At 38.1% G+C, this 18,631-nt stretch overlaps 1 protein-coding gene across 3 annotated transcripts in view; it reads right to left on the bottom strand.

Annotated features, from left to right (window-relative positions):
• The window catches only part of RUNDC3B (RUN domain containing 3B), a 63,779-nt gene that overhangs the window by 4,731 nt on the left and 40,417 nt on the right, over positions 1 to 18,631 (bottom strand). For 2 of the 3 annotated variants that reach the window (XM_039331426.1, XM_039331427.1), the window contains exons 9-10: positions 16,737 to 16,894; positions 1,993 to 2,139 (exon numbers count right to left, since the gene is read on the bottom strand). In XM_039331426.1, coding sequence (XP_039187360.1) covers positions 1,993 to 2,139; positions 16,737 to 16,894 — 305 coding nt within the window. The remainder of the gene's footprint in view (positions 1 to 1,992; positions 2,140 to 16,736; positions 16,895 to 18,631) is intronic. The other variant, XM_039331428.1, reaches the window with a different exon arrangement.

The following is an 18,631-nucleotide window of genomic DNA, read 5'->3' as shown; positions in this document are numbered from 1 at the left end:
GTTGTCTGTCTTGTTCTTGCACAAAAGCAAGCACATGCCATGTTGCAAAAGCAAAGATTATCAGCTCACCTCCTTTCAAAACAAAAATATGTGTTTCTTACAAAATATTACATTAAACATAGTTGTAAATTATTTCAATTATTTGTCTTTGAAAAGCAAGGCTTAAATATGAGATAAAATATAACTAAACTATCAAATATTTGATTGTAATACCAGCCCTAAATATTATAACACCTATTTATGACCAATATAAACTCTGGGACTATGTTAGCAAAAATATACGGTTAATAACTAAATGGAATTCTATAAATATGAGAAAAACAAGTAAAGTTCTTATATATTACCAACACCTGGCTGTCTATGGAATTCAGTGGTACTAGATGGCTAATCTAAATTATTTAAATAAAATTTGACACATCAATGGAGGATAGATCTATCAATGGTTATTGTCAATAGCTATATATTTATTATTTCCAAAATAATTTTAAATTGTGACAAGTAACATAAAAGGTGAACTGTCACCTACATGTCCTGTTTTGAGGTTTTCTGGATGAATGTAATCTTCAACACTGAAATGGAAGAAACTGATGTAGAGAGGCTTTAGGCCTTATTGATAAGGGCTTCCCTTACTTTCTTACATACTGACTAAATCAAAATAGAATTCCTAAGTTTCCAGAAAATGTTGAGAATCTCCCAAAACATATATGCATAAATAGCTTATTTAAAACTATCTTTAAATGTGTGTCTTGAAAAAAAAAATGTATCCACACTTTCAGATCATCCAATAAAGTATGTAAGCAGTAATGGCTGAACTGCTATTTACTGATGAGGAAATCTTTATTTGTTCCAAGAATCCATGAAAAACAAATTCTAAACCATGCTTGAGATAGGACAGGTCTGTATACTTCTACAGCTTTGGTACACTCTTTGTTATTAAAGATCAAATACTTATCTTGATAGTATATGCATTAATAATAAACAATCTCATGTTAAAAAGTCAATAATATCCTAATGGGAATTTGTATCAAAAATTTAAAAGCAATACTGTTTCCTGTGAGCATGTTTAAATGATCTTAATTATTCCAGTGTACCATATACATATTGCCCCAAATAATTTTTATTTCAACAATTTTAGAAACCCTAATTTTAAGATTTTAGCATTGTTCTAAAGTTAAACAATAGCTTAGTTGAACAAATACCATTATTCTGTGATACATAATATACTACAATATGCTTAATTATACCTCACCAGCTTGTCAAATTGGGCTAATATACAGTTCAATTTTGAAATGAAAAACAATGCAAATCTGATGCAAAATTTAAAGCCGGTCAAAGACTTAATGCGGAACAAAGTATAGAAATCTTTCTTGTGAGTTCTGCAATCTCTCTACAGTTCTTAAGCATTATATTTGATTCAGTATGTTTTTAATTATGGTTAATAAAGCCAAGCATGGAAAAGGAAAAGATTCACATACGAAAAACACAAGATAGGTAGTATCTCAATATCTTGCAGGCCTTTAATTATACTCGCACAGGTTTGATATATTTCTCAAGGACAGCCATTGTCATATGCAGTGCTCACAAAAATTATGCAATTTCAAAATATTTTGATGTTACTTTTCCTTCCCATCTTTCTAATGTAGCAGATAATAAATTTTTTGAACAATTTGCATTGACAAGCAAAATTAACAAAAACAACCTACTTACACAGGAAGTGGTTTACATTAGTAGTAAATCACTTTGTGCACACACAATAGTGTAAAAATTGTGCATTGGGTACTATATAAACTATTTCTATTATAGCACTCTAAATGTGTTTTAAGGTAATGAAATATTTATTACGAGTATTTCTGCATCGTTTTAATAATTAGGCATTCAGCAGTTTTTGGTTGTCTGTTGAATCTAAAATTCTGATGGATGAGATATGCATGTGGAGGAAGGTGAATGAGATTTCTGGGATTTTAGGAGCACTGCACAAATATATCAACTTACTCATCCCATTGTTTATTTTGCTTTCCATAAAGTAGCGTATCCAAGGCAACAGCATTAACATCCAGAGCTCCTGGGGAAGGCCACTGATTGGTGAGATGGGTAGTTAATTCTTGTCTTGATCTTAAATCATTATTCTTTAGCACAGTTCTGTGAACACATAGTGAATTTCATGCCATTAAAAGTAATGTCTTAAAATAAAGGAAGAAAATAGGCTGTTCTTGAAAGATTTTCCTGCTAGCATACTAAAGCATTTTCTCTCAAGATATTTCTCAATCAAAAATTGGCCGTTGAAGAACAAAATTGAATTCACGTGACACTACAGTATGGGGTGTTTTTCTTGTATAAGGGCAATTCGGAAATAAACCTCCGTTTGGTTATCAATGACAGACACTTGCAGATACAGAACCTTTATTACACCCATTAGAAAACTACAACATTACATTACTTTTTGACATAATCGCCATTCAAATTGAGGCACTTGTCATGACGTCTTACAAGATTTGAAATTCCTTAGTAGTAGTTACTTGGTGCCAGATCTGGGCTATGGAGGGGTTATCAAAAACATCCCAATGGAACTGCTTCAAAAGTTCTTGGATGTGTCTAGCGGTGTGCGGGCAAACATTATCATGAACCAACACCACAACCGAAGACAGCATGCCCTGACGCATGTTATGGATGGTTCGTCTCAGTTTTCATAAGTTTTCACAGTAGACTGAATTGATGGTCGAACCACACTCCATGAACTTCACTACTTCTTTGGCATCTTCACATTTGGCGGGATTATCTATGGCACCACTTCCGGTGTAGTGTTGGTTCATGATAATGCTTGCCTGCACATTGCTAGACGCACTTAAGAACTTTTGAAGCAGTTCCGTTAGGATGTTTTGGATCATGCCTATAGCCCAGATTTGGCACTGAGCAACTACTACTAAGGAATTTCAAACCTTATAAGACGTTATGACAAGTGCCTCAATTTGAATGGTGATTATGTCAAAAAGTAATGTAACGTTGTCATTTTCTAATGTGTATAATAAAAGTTCTGTATCTGCGAGTATCTGTCATTGATAACCAAACAGAGGCTTATTTCCAAATTGCCCTCGTATTATACAAGAACAGATGATCAGTCAATTAAATATGAAAATAAATATAATTAAAACCGTTTACATAGTTTATTACATTTGACGCTAAGCGTATACATTAAGATTGCTAATCTAAGTGCTGATTTATAGAAGAACCCTCTCTGTTTCTTTCCCCCCCTTTTTTCAAAATCTAAGTTATTTCTGAATCAAGAACAGAACATTCAAAATACACTAGCTGTGGTGAAGTAATGAATTACCTATTCATATTTACTTCATGAGGGGCGAGGAAGAATTGCAGAATTTAAATACTGCTTCATATGAATAAGTTGCTGCAGCAAAATTAAGATGTACAGAATTTCTCTAGGGATAATTATCGCAAAAGTAACATTGTTTGGTGCCCTAGCATTTTCTTTTAAAATCACAATATAATTTTCATCCAAACAAATAGGCTACGTCACATTGAGCAAAGTTATTCTTACAATTTTTTAAAGAAAAGATTAAATATTTTGGAAGTTGTGGGTGTGTGTGGGTGTGTGCGCGTGCATGTGTGTATGTGTTTCACAGAAATTAAAGTATCATGTATGTGTATATATATATGTTTGTGTACACACACACACACACACACACACACACACACACGTATATCATTCTTTCATTTCTGTGAAAAATACATTGAGGTAGAAATATTTTTCTCCCAATCTCATGACTGCCACTTTTAGTCAGAAATATCAAAACTCAATATGAGTCATAACAAAGGCTGTCACTTGGGAAAGATTTAGAGTGTTTATAACTAATAGTGCAACCACAGCTTTATTACTTACCAGTACTATGAATTCTCCTATTGGGTAATCTCCTTCACATATCCCTCTCTATGGAATGAGTTGTGATCACCACCTTGACGACTCAGATCTGTTGAAATTTCAAATGTCATGGATGTGAGCCCATGTGGTGCGTTAGCTGTCTTCTAATTAGTAGTGTTAGAAAGTCCCTAAAGCAAGCAAACTAACACAAATACAGCATGCTGAGGAAATCTGAGTTTGCGGATTTATGGAGGAGATAACAATAGTAGAATTCAAGTTACTGATATGCAGTCTTTCTGCTGATCACGGTTATTTTCCAGGCTGTCACCCTGGGACTCAAACTCCCCAGTGAAAAGGGAGGAGTGCAAAAAATATATTAAAAAATCCAGTTAGATTTGGATGCAAATATATGTTCCAGATCAACTTCATATATTATGATGGTCTCATGAAATATCAGTTACATCTAAATCACTAACTATTTTTTTCTGTGTTAGCACAAACCAAACTATTTTTCTGTCAAGTAATGATTGAAATAATTTTCAATTTCTTGGAACATTCAAATGTCCAATTTGTAATTTTGGGGAAAGTGACCAAATCAGCATACAGGAGAACTTTTGCATCCAAAGGAGCTTTAGCATTTTGTTTGTTTGCTATTTCAGCTGAGTTCTTCCCAGTTTCAAAATATTTCATACTTCTTACTTGTAAAGCTATATTAGCTATTAGCTCCTTAAATAAATTCAAATTATGTCTTCATCATTTTCTTTCTGCCTAGTACATTTGAAAATGTTCTTTTTATAATTATAATTACAATTTATATTAAATTATGAAATTATAATTTCATGTGCAGGCGTCCTTATAATGTTCTACCTAGAACAAGCATCCAGTCTTTATGAAAAATCACAGACCACAGATTACAAGTGGTATAAAATGGTGTACAGACTTCTATCTAGTATATGACGCTTGTACTGAAAGGTTAGGTTGTCAACTGCCTACTAGCCCAATTAAGATGCTGGTGCTGATTTGTAAACCTCTCAACAACTCATCGTTTGGTCTCTGAGAAATCACCTCTCTTTTTCTAAATGTGTCCAATGACTTACATCTGTAGAAAAGACCATTTTGAAGATGCCCTCTATTACCATGGGAGAAGAGTCCTTTTATGTCACTGCCAGACTATGAAATACTTTTCCTAGAGAGGTCCATTATCTACCCTCTCTTCCACTCTTTAGAAAAATCATAAAAGATAGAACGTTTCATGAAGGTTTCATCATTAGCTGATGCTGATTTTGTTATGTTTTAAATTTTATACTTTTGTTCTAAATCATCTTTAAAAGTTTGAATACAAAGCAGAATTTAAAATTAGTCAATCAATCAACCTTTTTCAGGATTTAATAAAAGGAAATGCAACGAAGTCATTTTGGGCAATTTAAAGTTGCTGTAATGTAGTGGTATGCAAACCACTATTAGTAGCCGTCAGTTGCATTTTTGTGGGCTGTGACAACTTCCAAGACTGCATCACAAAAATATTTTAGGCAAGATACCAGTTGTCGGCAGCTGTATTTTTGCTGCTTTTTCCTGAAAGAAATCAAAAGCCTGAAATAAATGTCTGTATACTACCCAGATTGCTTTTTCTGTATATTTGAGGTATATTTGAGCTATGGCTGCATAAAGAACTCTCTGACAAATTGAAAGATAAAAAGAACGTATAGAAAGTGGAAAGAGGGGCACATAACTAAGTCAGAATATCAGCAAATAGCCCGAGCCTGCAAAGATGAAGTGAGGAAAGCCAAGGCTCAAAATGAACTAAGGCTTGCGACCAAAGTCAAAAATAACAAAAAAGCTTCTTTCAACATGTAAAAAACAAGGAAAAAGTGAAGGAAATGATTGGTCCATTACTGGATGAAAGTGGCAAGAAGGTGACAAGCAACAGGAGAAAGCAGAACTATTTAACTCGTTTTTTGCATCTGTCTTTACACAAAGAGAAAAAACAGACTAACCTATCAAAAATAGTGCCATTAAAAAACAGAATAGAAACACAAGTTAAGATAGGCAAGAAAATGATAACTGAGCACCTGTTCAGCCTAGACGAGTTCAAATCGCCAGGACCAGATGGATTACACCCCACAGTTCTCAAGGAACTGGTAGATGTGATCTCAGAACCACTGAACTATGTTTTTCAAAGATCCTGGAGCACTTGGGAACTACCGGAGGACTGGAAAAGAGCTGATGTAGTTCCTATCTTCAAAAAAGGAAAAAAAATGGACCCAGAAAATTACAGACCTATCAGCCTGACCTCAATACCTGGGAAGATCCTGGAAAAGATAATCAAACAACGAATCAGCGAACACCTAGAGGCAAACAAGGTCATTAATAAAAGCCAACACGGGTTGTCAAAAACAGATCATGCCAAACAAATCTTATTTCATTCTTTGACCAAGTGACAAAATTAGTGGATCAGAGGAATGCTGTGGATATAATCAACTTGGACTTCAGTAAGGCATTTGATAAAGTAGATCACAACCTACTACTTGACAAGATAGAAAAATGTGGGGTAGACAGCATCGGAACCAAATGGATCTGTAGCTGGCTGACCGGCCGTACTCAGTGTGTGGTCCTTAATGGAACCGCATCTACATGGAGGGAAGTGTGCAGTGGGGTGGCCCAGGGCTCTGTTCTGGGCCCAGTGCTCTTCAACATCATCATCAACGATTTGGACGAGGGGATAGAGGGGGAACTCATCAAATTTGCAGATGACACCAAGCTGGCAGGAATAGCCAACACTCCAGAAGACAGGCTTAAGATACAGAAGGATCTGGACAGACTTGAATACAAGGCACTATCTAATAAAATGAAATTCAATGGTGAAAAATGTAAGGTTCTATATTTAGGCAAGAAAAACCAAATGCACAGGTATAGTATAGGGAGCACCTTGCTCAATAGTAGTAATTGTGAGAGGGACCTCAGAGTCCTAGTGGACAATCATTTAAATATGAGCCAGCAGTATGCTGCAGCTGCCAAAAAGGCCAACACTGTGCTAGGCTGCATTAACAGAGGGATAGAATCAAGATCACATGAAGTATTAATACCACTTTACAATGCCTTGGTAAGGCCACATTTGGAATACTGCATCCAGTTTTGGTCACCGCGATATAAAAAAGATGTTGAGACTCTAGAACAGTGGTTCTCAACCTGTGGGTCGGGACCCCATTTGGGGTCGAAAGACCATTTCACGGAGGTCGCCAAACAACGCAGTCCGCCATTTCCCCCCCCTTTTCCTTAGCTGTGCTACTCCCTTTTATTCTATTGGCTTTTGAAAGCCAATAGAATAGACTCTCTTGAATAGAGTCTAATTCTACTGGCTTTCAAAAGCCAATAGGAATTGTCCAGGCTGTCTCTGCCCTGCTGAGCCCGCCAAAAGTCCCATTCTGCAAACGGTGCTGCACCAGTTGAGTAGTCTTTGACTTACGACCGGTTGAGTAGTCCTGGACTTACGACCGGTTGGGGGTCGCGGCATTAAAAAGGTTGAGAACCACTGCTCTAGAAAGAGTATAGAGAAGAGCAACAAAGATGATTAGAGGACTAGAGGCTAAAGCATATAAGGAACGGCTGCTGGAATTGGGTATGTCTAGTTTAATGAAGAGCAGGACGAGGAGGGACATGATAGCAGTGTTGCAATATTTCAGGGGCTGCCCCAAAGAAGAGGGAGTCAAGCTATTCTCCAAAGCGCCTGAAGTCAGGACAAGAAGCAATGGATGGAAACTAATGAAGGAGAGAAGCAACCTAGAACTAAGGAGAAACTTCCTGAGAGTTAGAACAATTCATCAGTGGAACAACCTGCCTCCAGAAGCGGTGAATGCTCCAACACTGCAAGTTTTTAAGAAAAGACTGGACAGCCATTTGTCAGAAATGGTATAGGGTTTCCTGCCTGAGCAGAGGTTGGACTAGATGACCTTCAAGGTCCCTTCCAACTTTATTATTATTATTATTATTATTATATTATTACTACTACTACTACTACTACTACTACTACTACGTATGGGTGTTTAGTTTTTAAAAATTATGAGCTGTATGCCTATTTTGCCAGAAGACATATGCGTGTTTGAACATGTGTCTGGGACACAGAATATTCAACTGCAATTTAATTATAGCTTGTTAATTCAAATTTGGAAATTATCTTTTTCAAATTTGGAAATTATCTTTTGGTGCATAAACAGCATTTTATGCTGTATTTTTCTATAAGAAAAGTACAGGCCAAGTTTAAGCAATGTTTATCAGGAGTCACTCATTCTCAGTCTACCCTTCCTCACAGCATGTCATGGAGAGCAAGGAGGAATGCCACCTGAGCTCCTGAATAAAGGTAGCACAGAATTAATTAATTAGTCAGTTAATTAATTAATGTTAGTTGTTAGCTAGCTAGCTAGCTATTATGAAATTAATTTGCCACACTCATGGGGGGGGGCAGGGACAGGAGATGTGATTAAGTTTTAATTAATCAAGCACATCCAGTTTGAAATTCCCCCATTGGGTCCCTAAACCATTTGGCAGAGCCAGGTCTAAAAGGCTCTTATAAAATCTCAGGAGGGAGGGAGCCAATCTCACCTCAAAGGTTAAGATAAATAAATGTTTGATTAGTAACAGCTAATTATATGAAACATGAAAGCTGTTTGGGAGTTTTCCCTGTCAACGTCAACATGTAGTATTAACATAGGAAGGCTTAAATTTGGGACAAGTAATCATACTAGAAATTTTAGGAGCATGTTGCAGGCACTCCTTAAAATAATTGCCAAATGGATGAGATCAGTATTTATTCCCACAAGGCAAACAGATAAAATTCCTCTTTCTGAATAGGAGCATTCACTTCCAAATATGAAAGAACAATCCCATCATTTATATTTTTCGTATCTTCTATGTGATATATAAGTAAGATCGTGTTAATTAGATACTGCTGCTCAGAGTCACATTTATGTGATTGCCATTTACAATCTTCTTGCCAGTTTCCCCAGAAAGTCAATAGGAAAACCAGCAGGGAAGATAACGAACTACAGCTGTATGCAGAGAAGACTGCCTCTGGCTTAAAAAGGACTGTGCTACAATCCAAGGAAGAATTGATACTTGCTTTTCCACTCTGCAGCTGAAAAATCCACATGCTGAAATCCATACTGGATTATCACCCATCAAGGATTTTTAGTCCCAAAGAGGATTCAGAAGCCTCTCAACTCTGAGGCTGAAAATTCAAGTGGTTCTGAAGCTCTCATACAATTTCCCCCACCCTCCCATATATTTCCTTGCCCCCTCCTCACTAAAGAAGGCCAGGGGCTTACAATTTCCTGCCAGCTTCCCATTGATTTAATTGTTGAATTGCCCAAGGACTGGGGCATTAACAATATCAACTGGGATTGCCTGAATTGCTATCATTAAGCAAAGCACATTCATTTTATAACCATATTGCTTAGCAATTCCAGGACCAAATGTAGTTATAAATTAAGGACCATATGTAATCTAAGATTTGAAAAGTTGATGCTGCTTACGAATGTATAGGAATATATGTTAATATCTAACGATAGTGGCAATTATCAATGTATATTCCATGCTTTTAACTGTAGTTAAAATGCCTAAAAAAGTCTCACCTTAAAGTAGAACATTTTGCATTGCAACAGATTCTTAGCAACAGTTGTTTGCTGAGAGCAGTAAGAAGTAAATATATCTTCTCTATTTCATTATTTAAACCTAAATGATAAATGATCTGTGAAATATAAATCACAGGCCACAAAAGTGGTTATCTGTATAAATCTGGATCGCAGCTAATATTTAAATTATTTGATTTTGTTGCACATGTTCTGCACAACAGCCTTTAAATACCATGACATTTAAATCCATTCTAATGTCTCTGGTGCCGGAATTTCATAACACTCTAATTTTGGGTGCAAGAAGGGAATTGCAGGCAAATGTAGATTGTTGAGAAGTTGTTATGTAGGCATTTATATTTGCAAGTCTCAATCATAAAACATCCACTTTCCAGAAAACAAGCTAAAGGACATTCAACTTAAAAATAAAGCTCAGATGGGATTGTCATCTGAACTCTGTTTCCAGAATCTGCAGGGTTTTGCTCCACTAGTCTGTTTCAAAATACATAGTATTTCACATATTTCTTCAAAATATAACATATATGCAGCTAGCAAAATAATACATACATATATTAATTTAACCATGAATCATATAAGCTGACTAATACAGAATAAAATATGCTAACAGAGCTGCCACATATAACACAGGGTCCACAATGCCAAATACCTGAAATCTAGGTTGGGAGACAATTCTGGCTTACTCTGAAAAGCAGTCTAATGTAGTCTTCCCAATTTACATTTTTCATTATTTAAGCTACATCAGTTTAAAAATATTGACTAGACATATTATAGAATATTTAGGATCCAGAATGTCTTTAAGAAATTCAGCAATAAGGTTTTGCTTCTCTTAAGTATTAATTAAATCTTCAGATAAGATAAACGGCACAATCACTACGAAATAAATTAGTTTCTATTATTATATATAGTAATATGTATAATAATAGTAATATTACTGCTACTAATAATAATATGTAACAGTAATATGACCCTTTTATAAAAACATGGGATACATTTTTGGCTGCTTTAAAGTCCATCTCTTCATTCTTTTGATTTATTTCGATGCCAAACCAGTAGAAATTAAAGATATTCTGACTGTAACTGGATTCAATCACAGCCTTTCTAGATGCATAACAGGTGAATAGAATTTAATTTAAATTAAACTGCGCTGATATTTAAGTAAAAAATTTTTTGCGCCAGATACTTTAATTCAAAGGTATTTTTTCAATGGAAGATTCTTTGTTCCACTAGATGCTTTCTTCTTTTCTTTGCAGCCTACTGCAGTCTACTCTACTGCAGGACTTTTCAACCAGAGGTATGAATACCACCTGTGGTACATTGGCATCTGGCAGATGGTACGCGACTATCCTAGAAAAGTGATAGCAGGGGAGGGGAATGAGCTGAACTGATGGGAGCACCGCACAAGCCTGAGCGAGAGATGGCTGGAGCTGCAGGGCTGTCAGGGCTCAGCAGAAGTGCCAGGATCAGTGCCGCTTTCCAGCTGATCGGTGCTTCTTCGAGGCTGTCAGGGCTCAGTGGAAGCGCCAGGATCAGCGCCAGGCTCCAGCTGAAGAAGCGCCGATCAGCTGGAATGTTGCAGCCTCTCCAGGGTCTTGTGATTTATCTTCAGATGCTTGGCAACTGATTCGTATTTATGACAGTCACAGTGTCCCAAGGTCTTGTGAAGTGACCAAAACCCAGCAAACTGGGGGAATAAAAACCAAACACCTCCCCCACCCCACCCCACCTGCCAATCCTCAACAGAAATGCTGACAACAATGAAAACCTCGGACAGAAGAAAGAGCGCCGCCAGGTGGGCAGGCAGGTGTCTTGCTCGGCTGTGGCATGGCGGGCACGGTTTTCAGTGCCATTGTAACTTCGAACAGTCACTAAGCGAACTGTTGTAAGTCGAGGACTACCTGTACTTTATCACTTTTTTCCTTTTTTTTTTTTTTGGTCATCAAGGTTTTGACATCTTGCTAGGCAACTGGTGGTACTCGGATGTTGCCATATCCTAAAAGTGGTACAATGGGTGAAAAGGTTGAAAAGCCCTGCTCTACTGGACTAGAGAATCCTCCAATTTACCAGAAAGTCCCTTAATTCACCAGAGTTATTCATTGCAATTGCAGATATTCAGTCCACTAGGTATTGTATAGAAGTTATTTTTGAATAATGTATATTGGATTGCACTACTAAGTCAATCAGCTATGTTGTATCTTAATTCATTTAATATGCTTTGATAAAGATACTAAAATTACTGCAATTTAAATTCCCACCCAGCCGGCAACAGGCTGGAGAGTGCGGGAAGGCGGCAGCTGCCCCGGGATGAGAGGTAGGCGGGGTGGGCGTTCCTGATGTCCGCGGGGAAGAAGTGGCATGGAGGCTCCACACCCACTCCAGCCCAGCTTGGCACAGCACGGAAAGTAAGGCAGCAGCCTTTGATCCCCGTGCGTGAGTGCGCCCCCGCCCTGTCAGGCAAGCAGAGCTGCAGCGGCTGCCCACCTGCACTCTTCTGCCATAGATGTTGCGGCTCTGCTTGCTGTGCCGGGACTGAGCACACAGCCTCCTTGCCTTTTTCCCCGTGGACAGCGCTCTTCAGCCCATCACCAGCCAGCTAGGCATGGCGAGCTTGGGCCTTGGGTAGATGGAGGCTGGAGGGGAGCGAGAGTTGCGGTTGCCTGGCTCCTCCACCTGAGGACATGTGTGTGCAGAGGCACCGCCCGGCTCGGTAAGTCACAGTCCACCTGCAGGAGGATGGAGAAGGAGGGCTGGCCAGGGACAGGCACAGCACTGCCCATGGAGAGAATCTGACCAGCCCCAGCCTGGAGGTGGGGGGAGAGGCCGAGGGAGCCTGAAGGGAGGCATCCTGGTGAGCCCAGCAATGGACTGGAGCAAACTGGATGGCAGCAGCTGCCCCGGGACAAGCAGTAGGTGGAATGGGCGCTCCCGATATCCACGGGGGAAGAAGTGGTGAGGAGGCTCCGTGCCCAGCCCAGTACAACCCAGCCCTGGCACAGCAAAGTAAGGCAGCAGCCCCATGTGCGTCCCTGAGCACAAGCATACCCCCACCCTGCCAGGCAAGTGGCGCCGTGGCATCTGTGGCAGAAGAGCGCAGGCAGGCAGCAGAAGGCACGAGGAGCCCCGATCTTTGCACAGCCCTTCCCCACTCTCTTCCTCCCACCTCAGAAGAGCTGCGGGGTTCAGGAACCTCCCCCCATATCTCTACCCCCCAGGGGGTGGGAAACACTCTTCTGTTTTAACTTTTTTTCCTTGTCACTTTTTGGAGTTTTCATCCTGCTTTTGTGAGACGGCGGTGTTTGGGAGGGGGTGTAGCTGCCCCCTCCCCCCAAGCTATCAGCCGAGCAAGACACCTTCCTGCCCGCTGCCCTACCCACCAGAGACCCCCTAGATCTCCCCCAACACTGCCTGGCCCCTGCAGGCATCCCTCCCCAGGAGCAACATCAAGCTGGCCACACTCACCCAGTCTGCCATGACCACCCAGCAGGCCACGCCTACCCAGCACCCGGCGATACATACGTGGATTTTGAGTTGCAGTTTGGGCACTCGGTCTCTAAAAGGTTTGCCACCAGTGGCCTATACAATACTGGACCAGGCTCGACTATCTGACCATCTACTTCCAATTACATCTGCACATCCAGTAAGATCTGACAGGGTTAGTATGCTTAAGGTTCCTTCATTTAGGCAATGTTGAACTGGTGAAACCAAGAAAATGTGTCTCCTCTGTTGCTGCTCCCATCCTTTAGAAAAGCTTCCTCTCCGAGATTTGGCTGACTCTTACTCTGCCTGCCTTTCAAAAAGCATTAAAGACCCGTTTTTTTTAATTCAAGCATCAGATGGGAGAAATAAGACACATTAGATGAGGATTCCCCCCACCCAGCACTTATGTTTTTATATGTAGTTGTTTTTGACTGTACATTTATGCTTTACTATGTGCTTTTTAAATTATTGCTACTTATTTTGTCCTGTCGTATGTTGAATACAGCAGCAATATAAATTAATCAAATAAACAACTGCACCTTGCCTAGGAAAATATTATATATTTAATATATTCCCTTTCTTTTTTTCAGTGCTGGTACCTCATGGTCTCCTAAGAATTAAATTTCCAACCTACAATTTGCTGGCTACAATATAATTCAGACTTTATCTCTTTAGAAATGCACATGTAAAAAGTGTATTGTATTGATAAACTGATAAATAAATTCTGGTGGTCATAATTCATTCACTAATAATAGTTATTGTGTTTTGAAGGCCCCAATAGACCAATAAAAACCAGTAGAGTATTTTAAAGGTAATTTGTTCCTAGAGTGATTCCTTTCTTTTGTCCTTGTCACTGATAATCTTTAATGTCATTTTGTCGTTGGATTATTGAATACACTCTGCATGTTCTACTATAGAAGAGGACTCAGAAGCTACAGTTGGTGCAGAGTACAGGGGCACCGTCAGCTTTTGCGGCCCATGTGACACCACTGTTTCAAGAGCTGCACTGGCTACTGCCAATTCAAGGTGTTGATTATTACCTTTAAAGCCCTTCCTAGCATTATTACCTTTAAAGCCCCTCCTAGCACTTGAGGAATCACCCTCCCATGCTGGCAGAGGCATGCAGAAGGAAATTCCGGTGGGGGGGGGGGTCCAGGAAAAGAGCCATTGCTCCTGCCCTTTAGAACATCTTGCCCCAGGGTGAGATCGGTTCCCACCCTCCTAACCTTCCGCAAGAGCTTGAAGACCTACTTCTTCCAGATGGCCCGAGGTCCTGGAAGAACATCATAATGGAAGTGGTTGATAGATTAATAACAGATCCCCCCCTTTCTCCCATTCAGCTTACTCCCCCCCATCTTTTAGCTTTATTTACAGCTGATAATTTGTATTTTTATAGTGTTTATTCTTATTGTACACATAGTATTGTATTGTTTTATTCTTTTTTAACATTGTAAGCCATCCGTTGTGGTTGAGATGAATGGCAAATCAATTCAATTCAATTCAATTCAATCAATCAATCATTCAGGCACGAGCACCAATTGGAAATCTCTAATGCAAAACAGAAACATACAATTTGATCAAAGTACCCAAACATTTGCATATTAAGCTAAATAATTTAATAGCTAGGATTTCCACTCACCTGAGTATTTGGATAAATATGTAGCCATTTTACTATACATGAATGATGTGTAGGCAACCTACTGCACTATATACTGAAAGAGTACTAAAGGCTATTATTGTGCAGAGTGCTTCATCAAAAATGGAGAAAAAAATTTTGGTTTTGTGAAATATATGTATATTCCATGATATTATGTCAAAGTTATTATAATGAATACAATCAAATATACTCTGAATCAAGCAGATTATTTATGTCAAACGGAGGAAATCAGGAGTCCAGGCAGTTGAAAAGAATATAGGTTTACTGTATACTAATGCTCTTTACAAAAATATGTACTACTAATGGTCAAAACAAGTTGATGGTAGAGAAAGGTCATAGAATTCAAGGTGGGTTAGACTTAGATCTCGAGGGCACAAAGGCATTCAAGACTGATGATGTGCTTGACTCCTCCCTAGTCATTTCTACATATATATGTATGTATATATGTACGTATTTATGTATAAAACTCTTTTATATTATATAATTATATATATAATTTAATTATATCTCTCTATCTCTATCTATTTATCTCTAAACAACTTATGTATAATATAATAATATAATATAAAAGAGTTCTGGGAAAGATGGGATAGTATGACACTTTCTTAAAATCTCATTTCTAAGATCTGCCATACTATTATCAAAAGGAATTGCAAATCAGTTTTTTACTTGATATGTCATACCTAGAAATATATTTAAAGGTGAGCAAATTTTGGGTACAAGCCAAGAATAAGAGAAAAAAAATGTTGACGAAAGATGGATGCAAAGTAGCTTTCTTAAGTTCTTTTTTATTGTGAACATGAAATAAACTCTACAATTTGTTTTTAACTTTAGAGTTTGGATTAATTTATGTTAATTTATATTATCATGTGTAGGTTTTATTCTTTGATTGTACCAAGTTACTAAATGAAGTCAATCGATCTTTACTGCTGAATATGTAATGTGGTATCTTTACATTCTTAATTTTTCAAAATGAACAGCCACATCTTCATCATTTGTGGCAATTGTCAAGATTAAAAACTACATTGTTTTACTAAGAATAGTACTAAAATAGTTTCAATCATCCAGTTTTCTTCATAAACTATAAAGAAAATGTGTTAAATTATGTTGCCTTTCTAGATACTTACATTTGAAAATTGGAAAACATTTTTTCATAAAGAAAATAGCCAATTCTTATCCCAAGATATTATGTAGTGAAACATCTTAAAAGAACATTCTAGAGTTTCTATGGAAATTCCAATCATCTAAGTCGGGGTACTGGCTCAGGAATTCTGGGAGTTGAAGTCCACGAGTCATAAAAGAGCCAAGGTTGCCTACCCCTGCTCTAGGTCATGGTTGTCCCAAATATGCTTTCCAAAAGGCAACTGGACTTTCTTGGGTTTTTTATCCTTTGAAAACATTTCGCTTCTCATCGAATGTTCTTCAGTCCAGAATTAAAGACACTTTTTGGATAAGAAGCAAAATGTTTTCAAGCAAAAAATAAAGTCCAGGTGATTTTTAAAAAGCATCTTTGGGACACATTCTAGACTGTTTTTTAAGTAATGAAAAAGAAAAAAATGTCATTTTCTGTCCTCAGTACAACTCTCTCCCAAAAAAGAATATAAATCAACAATTTCTAAAGGAAAGTGGAAATGATTTGTGCTTAGAACTCTCAAAGCTTTCAAAATTATGTTGTACAATTTCACTGAAGCAATAAAGATTATTTAGTTGTGCCTTGGGACGAGTATTTCAGTTAGAAAAGATACCAATGCTTCTATTTTGTGTACTGATGTTAGTTCAGTTAACACAGATGTTGAAATGATTAGATGGCACCAAAAGATGAATGTTAAATCAACTTACTGGAATAGATGATCCTTAATATGTTATATAATATTTAAAATATTTGACAATTAAACATTTGAAAAAGAGGTGACTTAAAAAAAACTGGGATACAACTTACAGCCTATCTTTTGTAAAGAAAAATGTTAATTTTAGTAACTGAGCAACATTAATACTTCTCAATATTTTAACTGTATTTTTCTGTTATAAAGGCAAAAAAAATCTCTTAGTCAGGGGCATATCTAGAAAAACATCTATACCATAACCAACTTACAGCTGATCCTGCAGTTCCACAATGATGTACTCAAGTTGTTCCTTTTCTATTTTATGGGCCAGATTCATAGATTCTATCTTCTGCTGCAATGCCTTCTTCTGAGAGATGGATTCAGTCAGCTGAGTCTCTCTGAGTCGTACTAGCTCTTCTAAATAACCCTAGAAACATATGTCTTTCATGAACTTTTAGTTTTAAAAGTATTTTGACAACATGTTTGCTTTGATACTGGAGCTGGATGATATATAACATAAAAAAAATAATTGAAATGGACTATATCACTGCCTACATCTTAATTGCAGATATTGAAGTTATTTGCTAGTTACATACATAGTTTCTTTGTCTATTTAATGCCTAGATAGCATAATGAATAGTATATATCCACTGATAACCTGACTGTCCTCTTAGGCCTTGGGAGAAGGTGATCATTGCTCTTATTTTATTGTTCATTGTGAACACTGTAAGCCATCCAGAATAACCTGTTTAAATGCAAACAGGTAGCATTTAAATTTCAAGAAGTAAATGGGAGGGATGCTTACTTTCCTTCTCAGTTGAAAGTCAAGATTATCAGTTACAGAAAACTAAAGCAGAACTGAAAATAAGGCATAACAGCATGAGAGAAAAACTGAATGATTTTACAGATGCCCATCTAAAACCTTATTGTAAGAATGTTATTATCTCTCTCCAGTCTTTTATATGAGTTAATTAACAAGCTTACTGATAGAGGTTCAAAAATACCAAAGAACAGAAAATAGAGATCTGCAACTATCCCTCATAAATTGTCTATAGTGTTGAAATATAGTGTCCCTGTAGAATAAATCCAACTATCTTTGAGAATAGAAGTTTCACTAGAGGGTAAAAAAAGCGAAGCACACTGAGTAGGAAAAACTTAAATCAAGACTTTTGGTATATTTTATAAACTAGAAAAAGAATACCACTTTAGGGGGAAATTAAATTGCTGCATTGTGATCAATAATTATGACTTTTACTGTATTTTGTCTATATATATATGTAATAAAAACTGAGATACTTCATATTTCCCATATACATGTCTCTTCCATATATCACAAAGGCATGCTTTTAAAAGCACAATACAAATTTGGAAGATAGAGCATAATTTTTTTTATCTCTGCTATCAATGATTAAAGCAGTGGTTCTCAACCTTTTTAATGCCGCGACCCCAACCGGTCGTAAGTCGAGGACTACCCAACTAGTCGTAAGTTGAGGACTACCCAACCGGTTGTAAGTCGAGGACTACCCAACCGGTTGTAAGTCGAGGACTTTCCCTGCCCAGGAGCGCTGCGCATGGGTGGTGCCACCCCCTGCGCCGGCCGAGGCGTAGCTGGCAAGGGGCAGCGACGGCACAGGGTGACCACCGGCTGGCCACCAGCTGGCCCAGCCCAAGGGAGGTAAGGCACCCGCCAGGACCCACGTGCGCCAGCAACCCTCCCTGCGCCTACCAGCCTCCCACCTCCCACTCTTGGCCCTCTTTTACTTACGTTTTTAGTAGTTGCTCAGCAGGGAGGGGTGGAAGCTTCCAGACAACTTGCAGCACCGTTTGCAGACTGGGGCTTTTGGCGGGCTCAGCAGGGCAGAGACAGCCTGGACAATTCCTATTGGCTTTTGAAAGCCAATAGAATTAGACTCTATTCAAGAGAGTCTATTATATTGGCTTTCAAAAGCCAATAGAATAAAAGGGAGTAGCACAGCTAAGGAAAAGGGGGAAAAATGGTGGACTGCGTTGTTTGGCAACCTGGTGAAATGGTCGTTCGACCCCAAATGGGGTCGTGACCCACAGGTTGAGAACCGCTGGATTAAAGACTTTACTGAAAAACAAATTCAGCAAGTTTTGCTTGCTGTACTTTTTCTTGCTTTCAGAGCAAGAGGTAGAATTTGAA

The sequence above is a fragment of the Crotalus tigris genome, unplaced genomic scaffold (assembly GCF_016545835.1).
Source record: "Crotalus tigris isolate CLP2741 ecotype Arizona unplaced genomic scaffold, ASM1654583v1 scf7180000024437.13266115, whole genome shotgun sequence".
Classification (NCBI taxonomy): Eukaryota; Metazoa; Chordata; class Lepidosauria; order Squamata; family Viperidae; genus Crotalus; species Crotalus tigris.
Note: the sequence above shows the minus strand (reverse complement) of the source record. Positions and strands in the feature narration are given on the sequence as shown.